General features: G+C 42.8%; 1 protein-coding gene across 2 annotated transcripts in view; it reads right to left on the bottom strand.

Moving 5' to 3' along the window:
* Cdc16 (cell division cycle protein 16) overlaps window positions 1-16,203 on the bottom strand; it is a 53,052-nt gene that overhangs the window by 20,024 nt on the left and 16,825 nt on the right. For both annotated transcript variants that reach the window (XM_037423403.2, XM_075893624.1), the window contains 5 exons: window positions 15,551-15,630; window positions 12,968-13,017; window positions 6,837-6,907; window positions 4,715-4,840; window positions 2,639-2,791 (listed from right to left, as the gene is read on the bottom strand). In XM_037423403.2, coding sequence (XP_037279300.2) covers window positions 2,639-2,791; window positions 4,715-4,840; window positions 6,837-6,907; window positions 12,968-13,017; window positions 15,551-15,630 — 480 coding nt within the window. The remainder of the gene's footprint in view (window positions 1-2,638; window positions 2,792-4,714; window positions 4,841-6,836; window positions 6,908-12,967; window positions 13,018-15,550; window positions 15,631-16,203) is intronic.

Here is a 16,203-nt window from a genome sequence, read left to right as displayed (position 1 = left end):
TTCGCACTAAATCACGCCTTTGCTGTGTTGTACATGCGTAGTTAGCTTGTGTTCCTCTTGCTACGCACTGCTGTAGCGTGACTGAAATACTTATTTACATATTCGACATCTGCATACTATGAAAAAGAGAAGGAAAGATCGTAGAAAGCCCGCATATATGCAGCGATTAGTTTAGTACCACTGTTCGCACCTTAAGCATATGATTTTTTTTCTCTCATTCTGTTTACCATGAAATTTGAGACCGTCGACAAGTTTAGTCAGGAAAGCTTAGTGGCTGACGGTGCTTTGCGCTACATTGCGTTGTGCCACGTGTACGCACATGATGTTGCACCAGTAAAAACATAGAAATCTTATATAAGAGCGCACCAGAAAGCTTTCATCGACGAATTACGTGCATGACAGAGCTACGACAAAGGCCTGCATGGTTAATAAGACAAGCATGTTGTTTTTTCAGACAATAATACCACTGACTTCCGTTAGTCACTAACAATGCCCCACAAACACTGAAAATGTGAAAAAGATTAAATTTTCAATGAAACTATACGTTATATATAAGGCATGTTGTCTGAATAAATTTTCAACATCTGGGATCTTTGAAACGTTCCTAAATCTAAGCCCACGGTTGGGCAAGGTAACTCTGTTTTAAGTACAGTGTAAGTACCAAAGTCTCGCAGTTTATGTGAAAGTTATATTTCTATGTAGTGGTGCCATGGCCAGATAAACACAACTGAGGCTCGTCGCATGATCGATAAACCACACTGCCATAGTTGTACACTTACCAACAGTGCGCAAGTGCGTAACCTAGATCCTGTTTTTTTTTTTAACACCCGAGTCGCTATAGAACGCTGCATATACATACCATTCAATAGTTCTCATGTTTGAGAGGAAGCTAAGAGCATTTTGCGATGTGCTCGAAACAGAAAGTTGCACCCACTCTTAAATTATTCTGGAAAATGGTGGGTACGATGACAATGAACAGCATTCTGTAAAGCTGCACTCGCCGATCTTATAACAATGCATTAGCAGCCGAGCAAGACCAAATGCTTTCATACGACATTTCAGGCATAGAAACAAGACGTGGCTAGCAGGCAACGCAAGGAGCTATTCACACTTCACTGTTTCGGCCAGTTGGCACCAGGAGGCGACTCTGCTCGATCTCGCGGCCGATAGGCACAAAACTTGGAAACACATCTGCTGTCCAGAGTCGCCTTTGAAGGCAAAAAAAAAGGGGGGGGCTTTCGTAAATGGCAACTACAGTTCTTATATATTTTTTTATTCATCTGATCATGTCCATGACAAACTTGTGTCAACAGCAGCTGCTTTTTATTTTAGTTCAATGCTAAGTGGCCATGGTATTCATTCAAAAGCGAAGTGAAAGGCGCTTTGATTTCTAACCAGACACTAGCGTCAAATTGATTGGTTATTGTAGGGCGAGAGTTCACTTGAAGAGAGTGTAGAGTCCGTGTCTCGCTGTCACCACTCATAGCTGCCTGTTTCATGCGAGTTGATACAACAAGCCAGCGAATGTATACCAATTGACCCCGATAAAAATAGAAGTGGAATTTTATTTATGTGGCATGCATAACTATGGTTGCAATTTATTCTTAATGGCATTTCTTAACCCTTTGCGGTCCCACACTTGCACCCACTTTTCGGCACTACCAGTCCGAAACTATTTTGCCAGTTTCTGGCATCGTGAAAAAAAACACGAACTGTGGAAGAAAAACTCGCAGGATATTTATTTTTCCTCCTGCATTCTGCAGGACACTTCTTTAGTGATATATAAGCAGCATATGATACCAATCAGACTATTCTCCTGGGTGCAAGCTATTGTTGTTACTGCAGGTTTTGCAGAAAAACAGAGGCGGCTCCACCGCCGTCGTCATCGTCACTCACTTGAGTCGAATCACTGTCATCACTGTCTGGCGGCGGCACGTAATTCTCTTCCTCAATAAAGTAATCCTCGCTTTCACTAAAAGAACCACCGTAAAACGCACGCAGTGAAAGTGTGGCTATGCTTCTCGGCCAAACAATGCCTAAGTGGGTACGCTCTAGGCTCCGTGCTGAACATAGTACTGTTCCCTTGTGTAAAAAAAGTTAACCTGAACGAACTAAGCTCACTCATTCCTCAAGAGACAGCGCTTCATGGATATTGAAAATGTGCATGACTTGTAGAGAGAAAACATCATTAAGCAACGAATAACCTTGTTGGGCAGCGTCCGACAGCGAACCGCTGCGACGATGTTGGGTTGTCGGTGCCGGCAACGCCCTTTGTGGTCTGTCGGACCACGAAGGTTCTAACTTTCGGGCAATTACAAATGTTTAGGAGCGCGGTAAAAGATTTGTGGATGAGCTATACTCCACAGGTGCTCTCGCTATGCGAGACAAATGGTTATGAACTTTGCAACACCAAGGTTGTATGTTACAAATGAACTAAAAGCAATGCATTTTTGTTTCTTGCTAACGAAAATATGTCGTGCTTTGAAACTGCAGAGACATTATAATCAAGTCGGAACAGTATTTGCATGTTACTATTTTGTAAGCTGTGCAGCAATTTTTGAACGATACTCAAAACAAAGCAACACGCATTCTGGACATACTGAAGGCATAGTGTTACAAAAAAAAGTTCACGACATACTCTTGATTCTGGAAGGCTACAACACCCATTTCGTGGAGTACAAAAGGGTCGTTTGGTGCGATGGCCAGTGCTTGGCTGAAGAACCGCTCTGCCAGCTTGGTGTTGTTGGTCAAGCCGTACTCGAGCCCAATGTACAAGAACGGGAGGTGACACCTGGCGATACATGGAAGCACAGGACACATTATGCACAGCCAGTAGCACTACAGTTGAAAACATTACCAAAAACATGTTGCATGAAGTTGCCAGCATGCCGTAAGTACAGGCACTCAGGAGGCACATGGTGGGTCATTAGAGTGGCGCAATGCAAGAAACACTCGGAGCCCAACAGTGAACAAACATTTCTTCAACAGTGAAGCCCAACAGTGCAGAGACTGTTCTCTGCTTTGGCATCTCCGGAAAGATAACTGTCCTTAATGCAACTGCCAACAATAATTTATCTTCCCTGTCACTCACATGCTCCAGCAGCATCGTATCAGTTTACACAAGGCGTTTTCGGCACACTGCTGAAGTAGATTATTCTGTTATCACGTAATGACAATGAATGTGATGACATTGAGTCTTCAAAGGTTCTGCTAGGCAACAATTTCATTTCATTCGACCATGCAACCACTGCTGTGCATGGTGTTTTACTAAATTTAGCACCTTCTGTTTCTATGGCAGCATTATAATTTTAATTTTCATCAAAATTCTTCACTGTACAATCGTCCCACATCTTCATTCACAAATCACCGAGTGTTACCAGCTACAAATGATGAAGCTAACTGTACTGCTGCTACATTGCTAAATCTAGCAAGCTGTGAGTTCGCTGGACTTCCACACTGTACTGGGTATGTGACTTTTATTTCAGATCAGAAGAAAACCAGCACAGAGCACATATGGGTTTACAGGAGATCGAGAGTATAGCTGAATGAATAGAGGGCAAGATGGGAAAATTTTTGACAATAACCTATGAAATTACAATATGTTAGTTTGCAAGCACACTGTTCACTGCTGGCACAGCCTGCTTTGTCCCTGTTTTGATAAATATAGTTAGGCTGCCTAGAGCAGCTTCTAGCGGCAAGAACGTGTAGATTTTATAAGAAAAATAGAGCTTCAACTAGAACTATGCATAATGGTTACAACAATGTCAGATTGTATGTGGCAGTTCACATTTTGCCAAGGCCAGAAAAGTGCACAAGATGACGTCAAAAGAAGAGAATGCACGTTATAGAAAGTGAGACAGCCTAGTAACAGAAAAAATGAATCGAAAAAGTGTGGATCGATGGATTAGTTTTAAAATTTTAAGCGAGTTAATAGATGGAACAGGGCAGCAATGAAAGAAGAGGACATACGACAACTTGCACTAATGCACTCTCTTTTGTTTTTGTCACCTGTGCTGTTTTATTCCTGTTACAACAACGGACACTGAAGCGCAATACAATTTTTTGGATGTAAGTAAAGAACAACTTCACAATTCTGAAAACACCACTCTCACCTCGACGCAAAGTACGGTAAGCGAGGAAAATCAACAAAAGGAAATGCGGGTAGAGACGCCAACACGATATTCCCACACTAAACACCGTGACGTCGTAAATTTTGAAGGCTTCTACTGGGTGTTTCGTAAGTTCCACTTGATAAACAAGATGTGCACTGTCCTCTGCGGGTGCCATAAACCTAGCATATGAAGTTGCAGAAAATTTCATCGAGTTAATGTAGAAAAATATGAAAAATACATTGCGAAGTCTTTGACATGCACGAAAATTCGGCACGATATTTAAAAATTACACTTCAGTCACTATTTTCTCTGCTAATAATGAAATTACTATAGTGAAACAACGAGTTAAAAGTCTTCAGAGTACACTTTGACAATCTAAACCAAGTCATTGTTTCTTTCGGTGTCCCTTTAAACTACCATCCACACTTCTGCGATGCACTTCATGCGACAGGGCACAGCGCATTGCGTTTAAAAGCAAGGTAATGCGTGACAACACTGAAGACAAACGTGAGGGCCAAGAAGTGGAGATTAAAGAAATACATGAAGAAAACTATTCACAGATCACAATTGATGACACCAAGCCAAACGATGACATTCCTCACCCTTTGATTAGCTGGAGTGCCTTGAAGTAAGCTGCCATTGCCTGGTCATGCTCACTTTCCATGGCGAACGAGTGGCCATACATGAGCCAGGCCGGACCAAACACCTGGTCCAATACGGTGGCCTTGCTGTGTAGAAATGTACAGGAGCAGGCAGTCCCGAGCCACATGTTAGGTGGATAACGAAATGAAAATCATGAAATTAACAGCATGAGTGCTTCGGCAAAAGAAGCAATGAACCCCTTCCTCACCCTATGTTGCTTTTATTCCACTTTTGGCTTGCTTAAGGACCTGACAAACCTTCTTTGGCAACAGCAACAAAAGCACCGAAAACAAAATCGACATTTTGATGTGCTCTAGGAATCAGTTTTTAAACCGACTGCAGCGTTGCGAGCCATACATTTTTCAGTTGAGGGCGTGAGGCACAAGGCTGGTTACTTGCATGTTCAAGCAAATCAGGACTGCAGCAGCCACATTGCAATTGAGGACAAATGTAAGGATCGCAGGTGGTCAGAATTTCTGGAGCCCTGTACAACAGCATCTTTCGAATTTGCCTTGTGGTTTTGTAATGTATTATTATTAGTATTATTATTATTATTATCATTGTTATTACAGACAGTCCCATTTCAATTAGTTGGACATCATTACTTCTTGACATTAGTATCACTCTTCCTACAGCTGTTAAATTTATGTAGAGCTCTCACAAGTGTTCAATTGCAGTTAGCCGAGTGGTACCCAACAGCAATAATGTAACACGAGCGCTGCAGTTAAACTGTTTGTTAAAGCAACAATTTTTTTTTTTGCTGTCGCTAACAAATGTTTATTAAGGTAAATCAGCCATCAGAAAGTTGCCTGGCTGTGTTTTGTAACAGAAAGTCCGCATTGAACGATTACTTCTGCAGCAACTGAATGAAAGCTGCATTTGGAATGGGAGCAGCACACGTTGCTAGACAAGTAGAATTTGAAAGAGCGTGCCTGCTTCCATAGGCAGCTTTTATCGTGACTGTGTAAGTTGAATAAGTTTTCTTTCCCTTTGGGAATTTTCATATTTATTTTAGCATTCACTTCGGAATCACACAAAGAATGCCTGACTCGTCAAGTGAAATGTCAGCGCAAGGCCCCTTTCAGAGAAACAAACCAGGAGTTGTTATGCTAAACGGTATCAAGCTGTTCTGCTACAGTACGTCAGTGCAACACATTGTGTCTTCAATGCTGTTCCTACAGTGCTTCTGCTTATATTTTAAATGTCAAATCCTTGAACAAAAGTTTCCTACATCTGTGCTAAATGAAATGCAAAAAACCCAGAAAAATTGAAAGAATGATGGAATTGCACAAAGAAGATGCAATTATTCTAACATGCAATGTTTATTTAATGCTGTTTTGAACAGATGGCTGTAATTGGGTCAGTACATGAGTACGTGCCAGTGACATGCCAGCCCATTCAGGGCTGGGCACCAAGTATCGTGACGTCATGTGTTCCCAAAGCGGCAGATGCAGTGACAGATGCAGTGACAGCATCATGCACGCATAAGATTTCAGGGATATGTCCGTGCTATGCAAAAATGTATGGCATGTCAGTGTTCCCATCCAAGAAATTCGCCAATTCAAGTCATGCTTTCAGCCTAGCCACTATGGCTGTACAGTGCAATAGCACTGTAGTACTTCTCTAGGGAAGGTATGACACGGAACAGTTCACTTGATGCATCCGCATTTCTATTTCGCGTAGCTATACACATCTAGGTTACATGGAACATATTTCCCTGGTTCTCCAGGTTTTGTTTAACGAGTCTACGGTTTTTCGGAACATTTAGCTTTGCATCCTTCATTTGGGATGGGTTGCTAGGTGCAACATTTACAAAGATATCAGCAGGTTCATTATTTACTGGTAATACATCTCAAAACTGTGCTGCGTTTGTCGCTTGAAGCATCTGAGTGTTATTAAATATCTCAGCAGCAAATATTATTCCGTGTTGGTTGAACTAAAATTGGGCTTTTCATGTTCTCTAGAATTCTGCCGTAGTGGTCTTTAGCCATAGCTGCAACTTTCTAGAGGAACTCTAGAGATTGACTTTAGAATAAAGCCTCTAAATATTATTGTAAGCGCAAGGGCAAAGTGCACACTCACCTGAGGTAACGCCTCGCAGAACCTGCTTTGCCTATTAGGTAGTAGTAGCAACCAACAGCAAACCATGATATCTAGTGTGAAGAAAGGCAAAACCACACAGAATGAACATTGCAGCTCAAAAGAGACTAGAGATTGAAGCATCGCACCACTATGAAAATAATAACATTAGAAAAACATACCACTAAGCAAACAAGCGGTCCTCAGAATGTGCTATGAAATTTTTGTTATGAAAATGACTTCAGTAAAACAGCATGCTAGTTTTCTAGCATCAGCACAAGATGTCTTTTCATTTATATTTCTGCTTCCAACTTCCGATAGCCTTCTTACCTTTCAGTCACCACGTCCGATTCCTCTAAATGCAATAGTGTTAAAGGGCTTATTTTGCCGAAAGCCCAGTGCTAGCAGCGTCAGTAGTGGCGCCCCTGCTTGTGAGCGAAAAAGCAGCTCTGGCCGTGAGCAAATATTCGAGGTGCTTGTAAATAAAGACAGGAGCCCGAAGGCGTTTGAGCTTAGGCTTTCCTTGCAACACAGTGTAGCTCTCTACAGAGCAATGATGACAGGCCAGCAATTAAAAAAGGCAATAACCCACATGTGTGCATGCGTGCGTACGAGTGTGTGCAAGCGAATATTGCTATTGTGTTCAACTCAAAGGCGAAGTTTAAGGGTCCCCCAATTCTGTTCACTTCCCTTTTCTACTTCCAGTCTCTTAATCAACTTGTTGTTTCCATTTTATTCGCTGTTATAGGTAGTCCAGAGAAGGCCCCTTAAACATGTATGTTCAGAAATGATCGTTCACATCCTGGACATTATCCCCTATTTAAAAGAACAGGCAACATGTCATGTAATGAAAGATGATTATGAGGAAAAGCTGTGCTGCACATAGGCTTGTAAAAGATGCACTGAATATGCTGCCGTTTTTTGCCAGACACCGTGCAAATTTATTCATTTGTATGCTTAAGATTAAACAAAGTCGCATCAAGTTGTATGAAAGGTGTCTTTTGCCTTTGACTGATTACTATGAAAGAAGAATAATTTTTTCAGGCATGCTTGAATGCAATACGCTGCAGCAGCAGTAAGTAAACACACCACTGCAGTCTGACACAACTTAGGAAGTCCGGAGAGGCCCCGTCCAGATGACTGAAGTCCGGCAGCAAGATTGCCTCGCCACTAAAAGAACAGTCGCACTACTGCAATCGACAATGTTGAATGCAAGCAAGGTCGCCAGCCGTTCAATTCATGACACCAAAAAAGCTTGTGTGGGGGGCTAATTGTAACAACTAGTGCTTGCTGCCTTTGCTGTAGGTAAGGGCAGCGCTGCAAACTTAAGGACCAAGAAAACAGGACTATACGCAGACAAAGAGCATCTAACAATATTGAGTTTGATAACAGCAGGTGTTTTACTGCATAGATAGTGCTCCAGTAAAATGGTGCGTGGTTTGCCTTCAGTGCCCTTTCTTTTGTACTTCACCCCACCCCAGTGATGCTACCGAGGTCATCTGATTTGGAGCAACTTTTGGAGCAGCAAAATTTTCCGTTCTGGAGCAATCTGGAGCACCTAACTTCACTGAGAAGCAAGTAACATTTACATTCAAGGACATGAATTTTGGGGCTCTTGTGAAGAGCTAGAAATATTTCGATTCATTGCGAATCTCATGGAGCCAATCATCTTCGGAGGTCTACTTATTTTAGTTGACGATGCAAAAATAATGGCATCATACTATTGAGCATTCTGGAGAAACTTGTTCAGTGATTATTTTTGTAGCAAATGAACAGAATAGCGGTTGAATAAAAACATGCTTCATGGAAGAAAATTATAAATACGCCTATGTGGTTATCAGCAGATTTGGTAGAAAATTGCTACGATGTATAATGTGAGAGACTCGAACAGTCCCAATTGATTTCCCTACAATAATTTTAAGCATAAAAAAGATTCTTTTTCTTCACAGCTGAATATACTGATGGGCGTAACATGACGTTATTTAGCTAGTCTCATAAAGCCAAGCTCCTCCACCACTCATTTCTCTGTGCTGAAACTACACCATTTAACAAACCTTGTTTTCCTTCAGCAGCGATGTTTTATGTGGCTAGGGCATTCTGTCTTAGCCCCCTATACAGTAGACTCCCTTGAAAACGAACTCCAAGGGACCTCGATCACTTCTTCGTTTTATTATGAGTTCATCTTATCTGAAGTACCCAAAAAACCAAATGCTAGCATGCCCAGTACACCTAAATATGTTGCTTGAAAACATGGAATGAAGTATGCTTACAATGGGGAGTAAAGGAACAAGAAAAAGCATTTATTTAGCTCAGCTTGATAAAAACTATGCTTTCATGTAGAGTATTTAGTAGGCTTGTGTGAATATTCAAATGCTTAGAATATTCAAATGAATAGTAGGGTATTCCACTTTGTTTCGAATTTAAATCATTGAAAATTTTGAAGTATTTGCAAGGAACGAATGAAGTATTTGCAAGAACCTTCGTCCTTGTTGGTTGTTACGAGTGTTCATAATAGCATAAGAGGCGTGTTATGCGGTTCGTCTTAAGCAGATTTTTTCGCATTGAGTCTATGGGAAACCAAACAAACACTCATATGTTGTTCGTCTTAGGCAAGAATTTGTCTTAACAGAGTTCGTCTTAAAGGGAGTTCACTGTAGTGTCTTTTAGAAAGCAGTGCGTAGAAAAAAAACATAGGGTACGTTATGCACACGCCTCAGACGACTCAAGGACCCCCCCCCCCCCCAAGAAATGAAGCAATAAATGCGATGCCCTGATGTCCAATATTTTTTTTTCTAACCGTCGGCTGTTGGCCCTAAGAAACGAGAGGCGGATGCGTAACGAGGCGTAGCCGCTTCACAGTGAGCCTTCCGACACCAGAGCTGGCAGTGATGGCCTCACTACAGAAAGCTGCGTGTATTAAAACCTAATTGTGGCTGCTCCGACCAAGAGACATGATTTTATTAATGAGATGTTATTTTTAAAAAAGCACACCAAAATTTTTAATTCAGACCCTAGCGATCTCGAAAAAAGGCTGGGTCTTTTAGCGGCTCTTGCCGCAACAGCGAATACAAACGCAGACGTAGGTGGAAGGCATTACGAAACACCGCTTCTGACGAAGATTCATGAATAAAGTATATTAAAGGAAAAGTGTCAATGCATTTCCAGCATTCACGTGTTGTTCTGTGGATGTGAAGCATGAAAAATTAGATCACGATGTCCAAAAGTAGACATGACAAACATTAGGTTAAGGTTAAGAATGTTGTAGGTAGCCGGTGGATCTAGCCTTGCATAATTTGCAGGCAATTGCCCCGCCCAGTTTCCTCTTTGCTAATTGTAGCTAATGTCCTTTGATTGTTTTATAACTAAGGATGAGCAGGCTTTTAAAATAAATATCGTGCATAGCGCAACGTAAGCCTGCATAAGATGGCGGTCTTTGTGCTGTTCCACGTGCAGCATTGTGCCAGATGTCTATCTCACTGCACTATACCCCACACATAATTGTCACTTATCACCAGTCACATACGAGGTCTGTAGCCATAAAAAATTCAAGAGAAGTCGAGACACCTGTTTCCTGAAGATTGAGGAACCACGAGGAAACACAATATCAGTCACGCTGTCACATGGCGAGCCTAACTGTTGCAGTTCCTCGAATAAACCTTGCCGCTCCTTCTTAAGCTCACGACATTTAAGCGAATAGTGTTCTATATCACCGTTTTCCTTGCACTTCAGGCACAAGGGCGCCGCGGAGAGTCGGATTTTGTGGAGCCATGCTGGGGTACGCACGGATCCCGTGCGGATGCGATGAAGCAAGCAGGCCTCTTCCCATGATAGCCCTTGCGTCACACATGGCTGGTGAGGCATCAGCCATAACGAGCCAAAATGCTTATTGACAGCTTCTCGTAAGATACGCTGATTGTCTTTGGGAGCCTTCTTCATTGGTGTAAGCTCCAGAGCACTCCGGACAAGTCTGTCAGCGGCCTCATTACCTGCTATATTTACATGTGATGGAATCCATTGAAACTTAATGATTATACCAATGCCATGCAGGTCTTTAGGGATTCTCAGTGATCCTTGAGTTTATCGATCCAAAAGCAATCCATGATTTAGCCGCTGCAAAGCGGTCCGAAAACAGCACAACCTGTTGCTTCCTACAAAACTCTGGCGGCACACATACAGTTATAAATGAACATTGCTTTATTTACGTGCCTCACAACCCTTCAAACAAGCTATCAGCAGCATTCCTGAAAAGAACAATGTCCGTTGATGAATTGCCACCACATTTTCACGCTACTAATAAAGCTAGACGTTACGAGCCCCCGCGAAGAGCACGTTTCGCTGTTAAGTGGACAAGCTGAACAGAAAATGCGTCGGCACCAACCGACGGATGGATGGGGCGGTTGCTGTACGACAAACTACCGAAGATCTTCTGCTGCCGCCGACAATGCCATGACGAAACCTTAAAAACACGATGGTATCCGCAGCGAGCCCTGTCATCGAAACCTCGCGTACCAAAGACGACCTAGTGGCACAACACGGAAGCATCGGAACAAGACGACGTAATCATGACCCGACGCCACAGCCCAACTGCAACGCATTACGACGAACTAGCGACGTCGACGTTCTTATCGAGGACCCCAATCTGACAGCTTTCGTCGACAACAGAGACGACTATTCTGTCATCAGCAGAGCGTTCGCCACGAAGTTGAAGAAAGTGAAGACCACGTGGGAAGGCCCCGAGATCCAGACAGCTGGAGGTCACTTAGTAACGCCGGCAGGAATCTGCACAGCGAGAGTCTTCATAAACAACCAAATTTACCCTGCAAGCATTGTAGTCCTACAACCTTGCTCCAGAGACATCATTCTTGGTCTACACTTCTTAGCCCTTCACGGGGCAATCATCAACCTCAGATGACAGAAAAAGCACTGCCGCCGCACACGCCATCAGGAAAGCGCGCCTTAAATGTGCTGGAAGAACACGTCACCATTCCCCCTCGCTCTAGCGTCAGCATTTCTGTCGGCACACAGGTATTTTCGCAAGGCGTTGTTGAAGGCGTTGTTGAAGGCGTCCAGTACCTGTTGATCAACCCCAAGATTTGTGTCGCCAGAGAAATAGCCGAGCTGCGAAGAGGAAAAGCTACAGTGATGCTTTTGAACTTCAGCAATGAATACAAGCACGTGAGCAAAGGCACCACGCTTGCCTATATCGAAGACATGATGGAAGACAGCAACACTTCCGTCTTCGCAGAGTTATCAGGATGACGCAGTAAATCTGATTTGGCGCACTTTGGTGCAGTTGGCGCAGGAGTGTAATTACTGCCCCACCCCCTTCTTGGTTTTTTCGTTTCAATAAATTCAGTTGTTAGATACCCTTTGTCTTCGTATAGTCCAGTTTTTTTTTGGTCCTTAACTTTGCAGCGCTGCTTTTACCTACATCATGATGTCAGTCCGAAGTGAGCGTCAATTGGTGAAGGCTTGCATGTGACGAGGAAGTCAGCACCTTTGACGAAGTCAGCGGCCTTTGACGAGAAAACGCCGCTGACTTCTGAAGTTGCAGGTGAACCCACTTTGCTACTCCATGGAGTGCCAAGAAATCTTTGGCTCAGATAACCAACCAGAGAAAGAGAACCAAATGAACGTGTTCCTAGAGTTTGCTGCCTTTGGAATCACATTGACTCTGCTTGTGTAGGCAACAGTGGTGCAAACCGGTTGAGCTGTGCTCACTTTTTTTAAACACCCAGTCACTTACCGGCTGGGAATAGGCTCTAGGACTTGGTGCACTGCATAATGCAGTTGAAATAGAACTTGCCAACAGCGACGAATGTATGCAAAAATAATGTGCCGCCCTTTTCTATAGTTTCTTTATGCGAACTTGTATAGGAGTTGGTCAATCTCCAACCAGTGCAAAAGTGCACATGATGCAGCCACATTCACTATATAATTCAAAAACTAAACAAAGGTTAACTTCAGTTCTATTATACCATCTGCAAGTAACTAGATGTTCTTGAACAAGATTTTAAAGCAAGCTGGCATAGCTGCATCTACCGTAAGAGTCAGAAATCTCCTAACATCAACAAAAGCCAGTCTTTCAAACATATAAATACAGAGGTAAAAAATTTTAAAAAATGCACACTTACAGCGTTTTCGGGGTACATATCGACAAGCTTGTGGGCCAAGTAGAACAAATCTGTCAAATACAAGACACAGAAACTTACTCGGAATGAAGCTACTCAGAACAGCGAGGTGACCTTGGAACATAGGCTACACAGCATAGCTTTGTTAAGTACTCTACAATTAGTGGTGAAGCACAAAAAATCAAAGGCATAATATTCCATCAACGCTCACACATAATGAATGGCCGAGAACCATGAAAGGCAAGGTTTATGGGTCAATTCCTGGAAACTCATCTTTTGGTTCATCTTTTCGCCAAGCAACAGCCACCTATCTCACATCTATCACCTGTCATGCCATTTCTTTCGTTAAAAGGGCCCTGTAGCACCTTTGCAAGCTTATGAATATTTCAAATCCATCAATGAGTAATCAATGTTGTTACGACTCGAGCTGCACACTTTATCTCTCCGTTCACGGAAATCAGTGCACTTGATGCTACACAGGAGCCGAATGAGCTAATGCATGCTTTGAAAGATATTGTCACATGTAATGGCTTTGAGCATTTTCTATATTTTTTTTTGCTTTACTAGGTGCTACTTTTGGTTCAGATGTGGTGCATACCACAGGCATGACGCACCACATGGCCTCAAAGATGCAGGGCTGGCATATTGTAAATGAGATCAGCCAATACCTACTGTACCTGCCTGGTTTCACGTGCTGCGTAGTTTACAGGAGGAAGAGGGAGCGATTTTCGGCTGCTCATGATTAGAATTTGTATATTCTCTGCCACATATGGTGTGGCATTGTTCAGCTAGTGTCACCATGTTCAAAAGGCTTAGCAGGGCCTCTTGAATGCTGCATGCCAGACACTTCTGGTTGACAGAAGACACAAGTTCCATCAGCATGACAAATAATTCTTGAAAGAAAACTTGTGAGCACCAATTTTTCCAGACTAAAACACAGTAAACAGAACTGATGATAATTGTTCATAGCTAAATAAAACTACCCTAAAAGGCAGAAGTTTCGATGGCTTAAGAATTTAAAGTTACTCAGCCCACCTAGAGAAAAACTAATTGGCATTGCCAGTCAGCATGCAGGATGGATCTGACAGCACATAAACCTAGACAACATAAATACTTAAAGTGGCCCACAGTATAAGCAAAACTTTTGAGAGTGCTGCAAAGCCACAAGCAGCAGTTCACTGCTATCCTTCAAAATAAATAGTAGCATACTGCTGGCACTAATATGAGGAAGAAACTTTTGAGCTCCCCGAGTTGAGGACCATGCAATGAGCCGACAAATACCATAAAAATCGGAATATAGATAGAATTTTTCTTTTAAAAAAATGCTATGAAAAGTCAACCCTACATTCCGATCATTGACAGAAAAAAAATGTGGAAGTCTTGCAACAATGGACAGCTGAAGTCGAAAGCATCCATTGCTGTCGTGAGCATCAGCAGCCTCGTCGTTGCGCAAGGCTAGGCAAGGCCTACAGTGTTCCAGCAACACCATTTTGCTTCGATTATCTGCTGTCAATCTGCTGTTTCCCTTTTTCTATTTCCTTAAAAAATGAGTGGTAGTCAATAGCAGTTTGAAATAGACTTTAAGAAAAACGTTATTGGAGTAGGCCAAAGCACACGGCAACCTGGCGGCACAGCGGAAATTCAATGCATCGGAGAAAAGCGTCTGATACTGGAGGAGCCAAAAGCAGTGCATCACATCCTGCAGCAACCAAAAAAAAAAAAACTTCATTTCATGGATGGACTGCAGGGCACCTCGATCTAGAAATGCCACTCATCGAATTCATCTGCGAGTTGCGTGCAAGGTCACTAACCGTGACAGAGGAGTGCAGCATCCGCGTGAAAGCTCTCGAGATAGCGTGCGACTCTGGGCTCATGAGGATGCAGTTCAAGGGATCACCATCGTGGGTGCGCCCATGTACAAAGTGGAAGGGCTTTTCACTGAGGCGGCATACTTCTATCTTTCTGCAAATGCTGCATCTACAATGCATCGGATGAAACAGAGGACGATGCACACTGGGACGTTACTAGTGAAAAGCGGGCATCGGCGGGCTCAAGTTTCGACAAGTCTGAATGAAAGTACTTGGTGGCCTTCTGACGTTTACGTAAACTTGGTCTCCAAATAAAAAAGAATGTCACCACCGTGCAGCTGGTTGTGTTGCATATTTACCAAGGTAAGGGTGCGCTGCTATACTTTGCGATTTATAAAAATTTATTTTATTTTATCAGAGATTCAAATTTTAGAGGGTTGACCTATATTCCGGTTTTTACAGCAAATGACAGATGTAACATTATGAGATGGGAAGACAGCAGAAGTGATTAGCGAAAACAAGACTGAGGTATTTTAGTTGGGATAATGAGGTACACCTCTTAAGCAGGTTACATAATGCACGAAGGGGGTAGTACAAAAGCAACAGGATTGGTTCCTAGGAAAGGCGCATCGTCAAGAAGGCCAGACAATGTGGCAGCGTCGTAAGATTACGAAATTCTCCGGATATAAGCACCCGATGCGAAACAGCCGTAATCGAGGGATGCTTAGATCATTGTTTGTCTCGCACGGACACAACATAGGATGAGGACGTAGCTCACCGTTGGATTTCCCCAGCTCCATCAGACACGATATGTGGATGGGAAGACACTCCATGAGGTAGGGGTCTCTATTAAGCACCCTACAATAAAGACAACGAGGCAAGTATCAGTGCACAATCATCCGTCACAAAGTCACTTTTGCGTGGTCTGGGTACTGCCGACACATAACGAGCACGACACATGGCTTCCAGGGCTTGCACAAAAAAACATGGCTCAAAATTTGATGCAAGCACATACACGATTCTTACCGGAGCTCACTAGAAACCGCTGCTGGCACACGTTTCATTGGGACACCTAAATCATCACTGAATTCTCTCTTATTTTAGCAATTATTAAGTCTCCTCAATACCACTTCTATTTGTTAATGGCTCACACCAACCATTTATCGCAAATTTCTGTCTCACATCTTTGGAGGCTATTCAATGAAGTTCAAATGTGCCAATGTTTTGATCAAACCTGCTCAAGTTCCCCTCAACAGCAGCACAATGATTTACCTAACATTGCGTGCGCACTTCTCCTGTACCGACAGCAACTAGCTCTTGAATATTGGTGGTGCATGTGCTACATTGTGTAGCACAAGATATGTAAAGCAGATGCGCAAGCCTGTCTTCAGTTGGCCAGACACGCCACATGACACCAAGTCATTGCAATGC

This window comes from Rhipicephalus microplus, chromosome 4, assembly GCF_043290135.1.
Source record: "Rhipicephalus microplus isolate Deutch F79 chromosome 4, USDA_Rmic, whole genome shotgun sequence".
Classification (NCBI taxonomy): Eukaryota; Metazoa; Arthropoda; class Arachnida; order Ixodida; family Ixodidae; genus Rhipicephalus; species Rhipicephalus microplus.
This window is presented reverse-complemented; position numbering and strand designations above follow the sequence as displayed.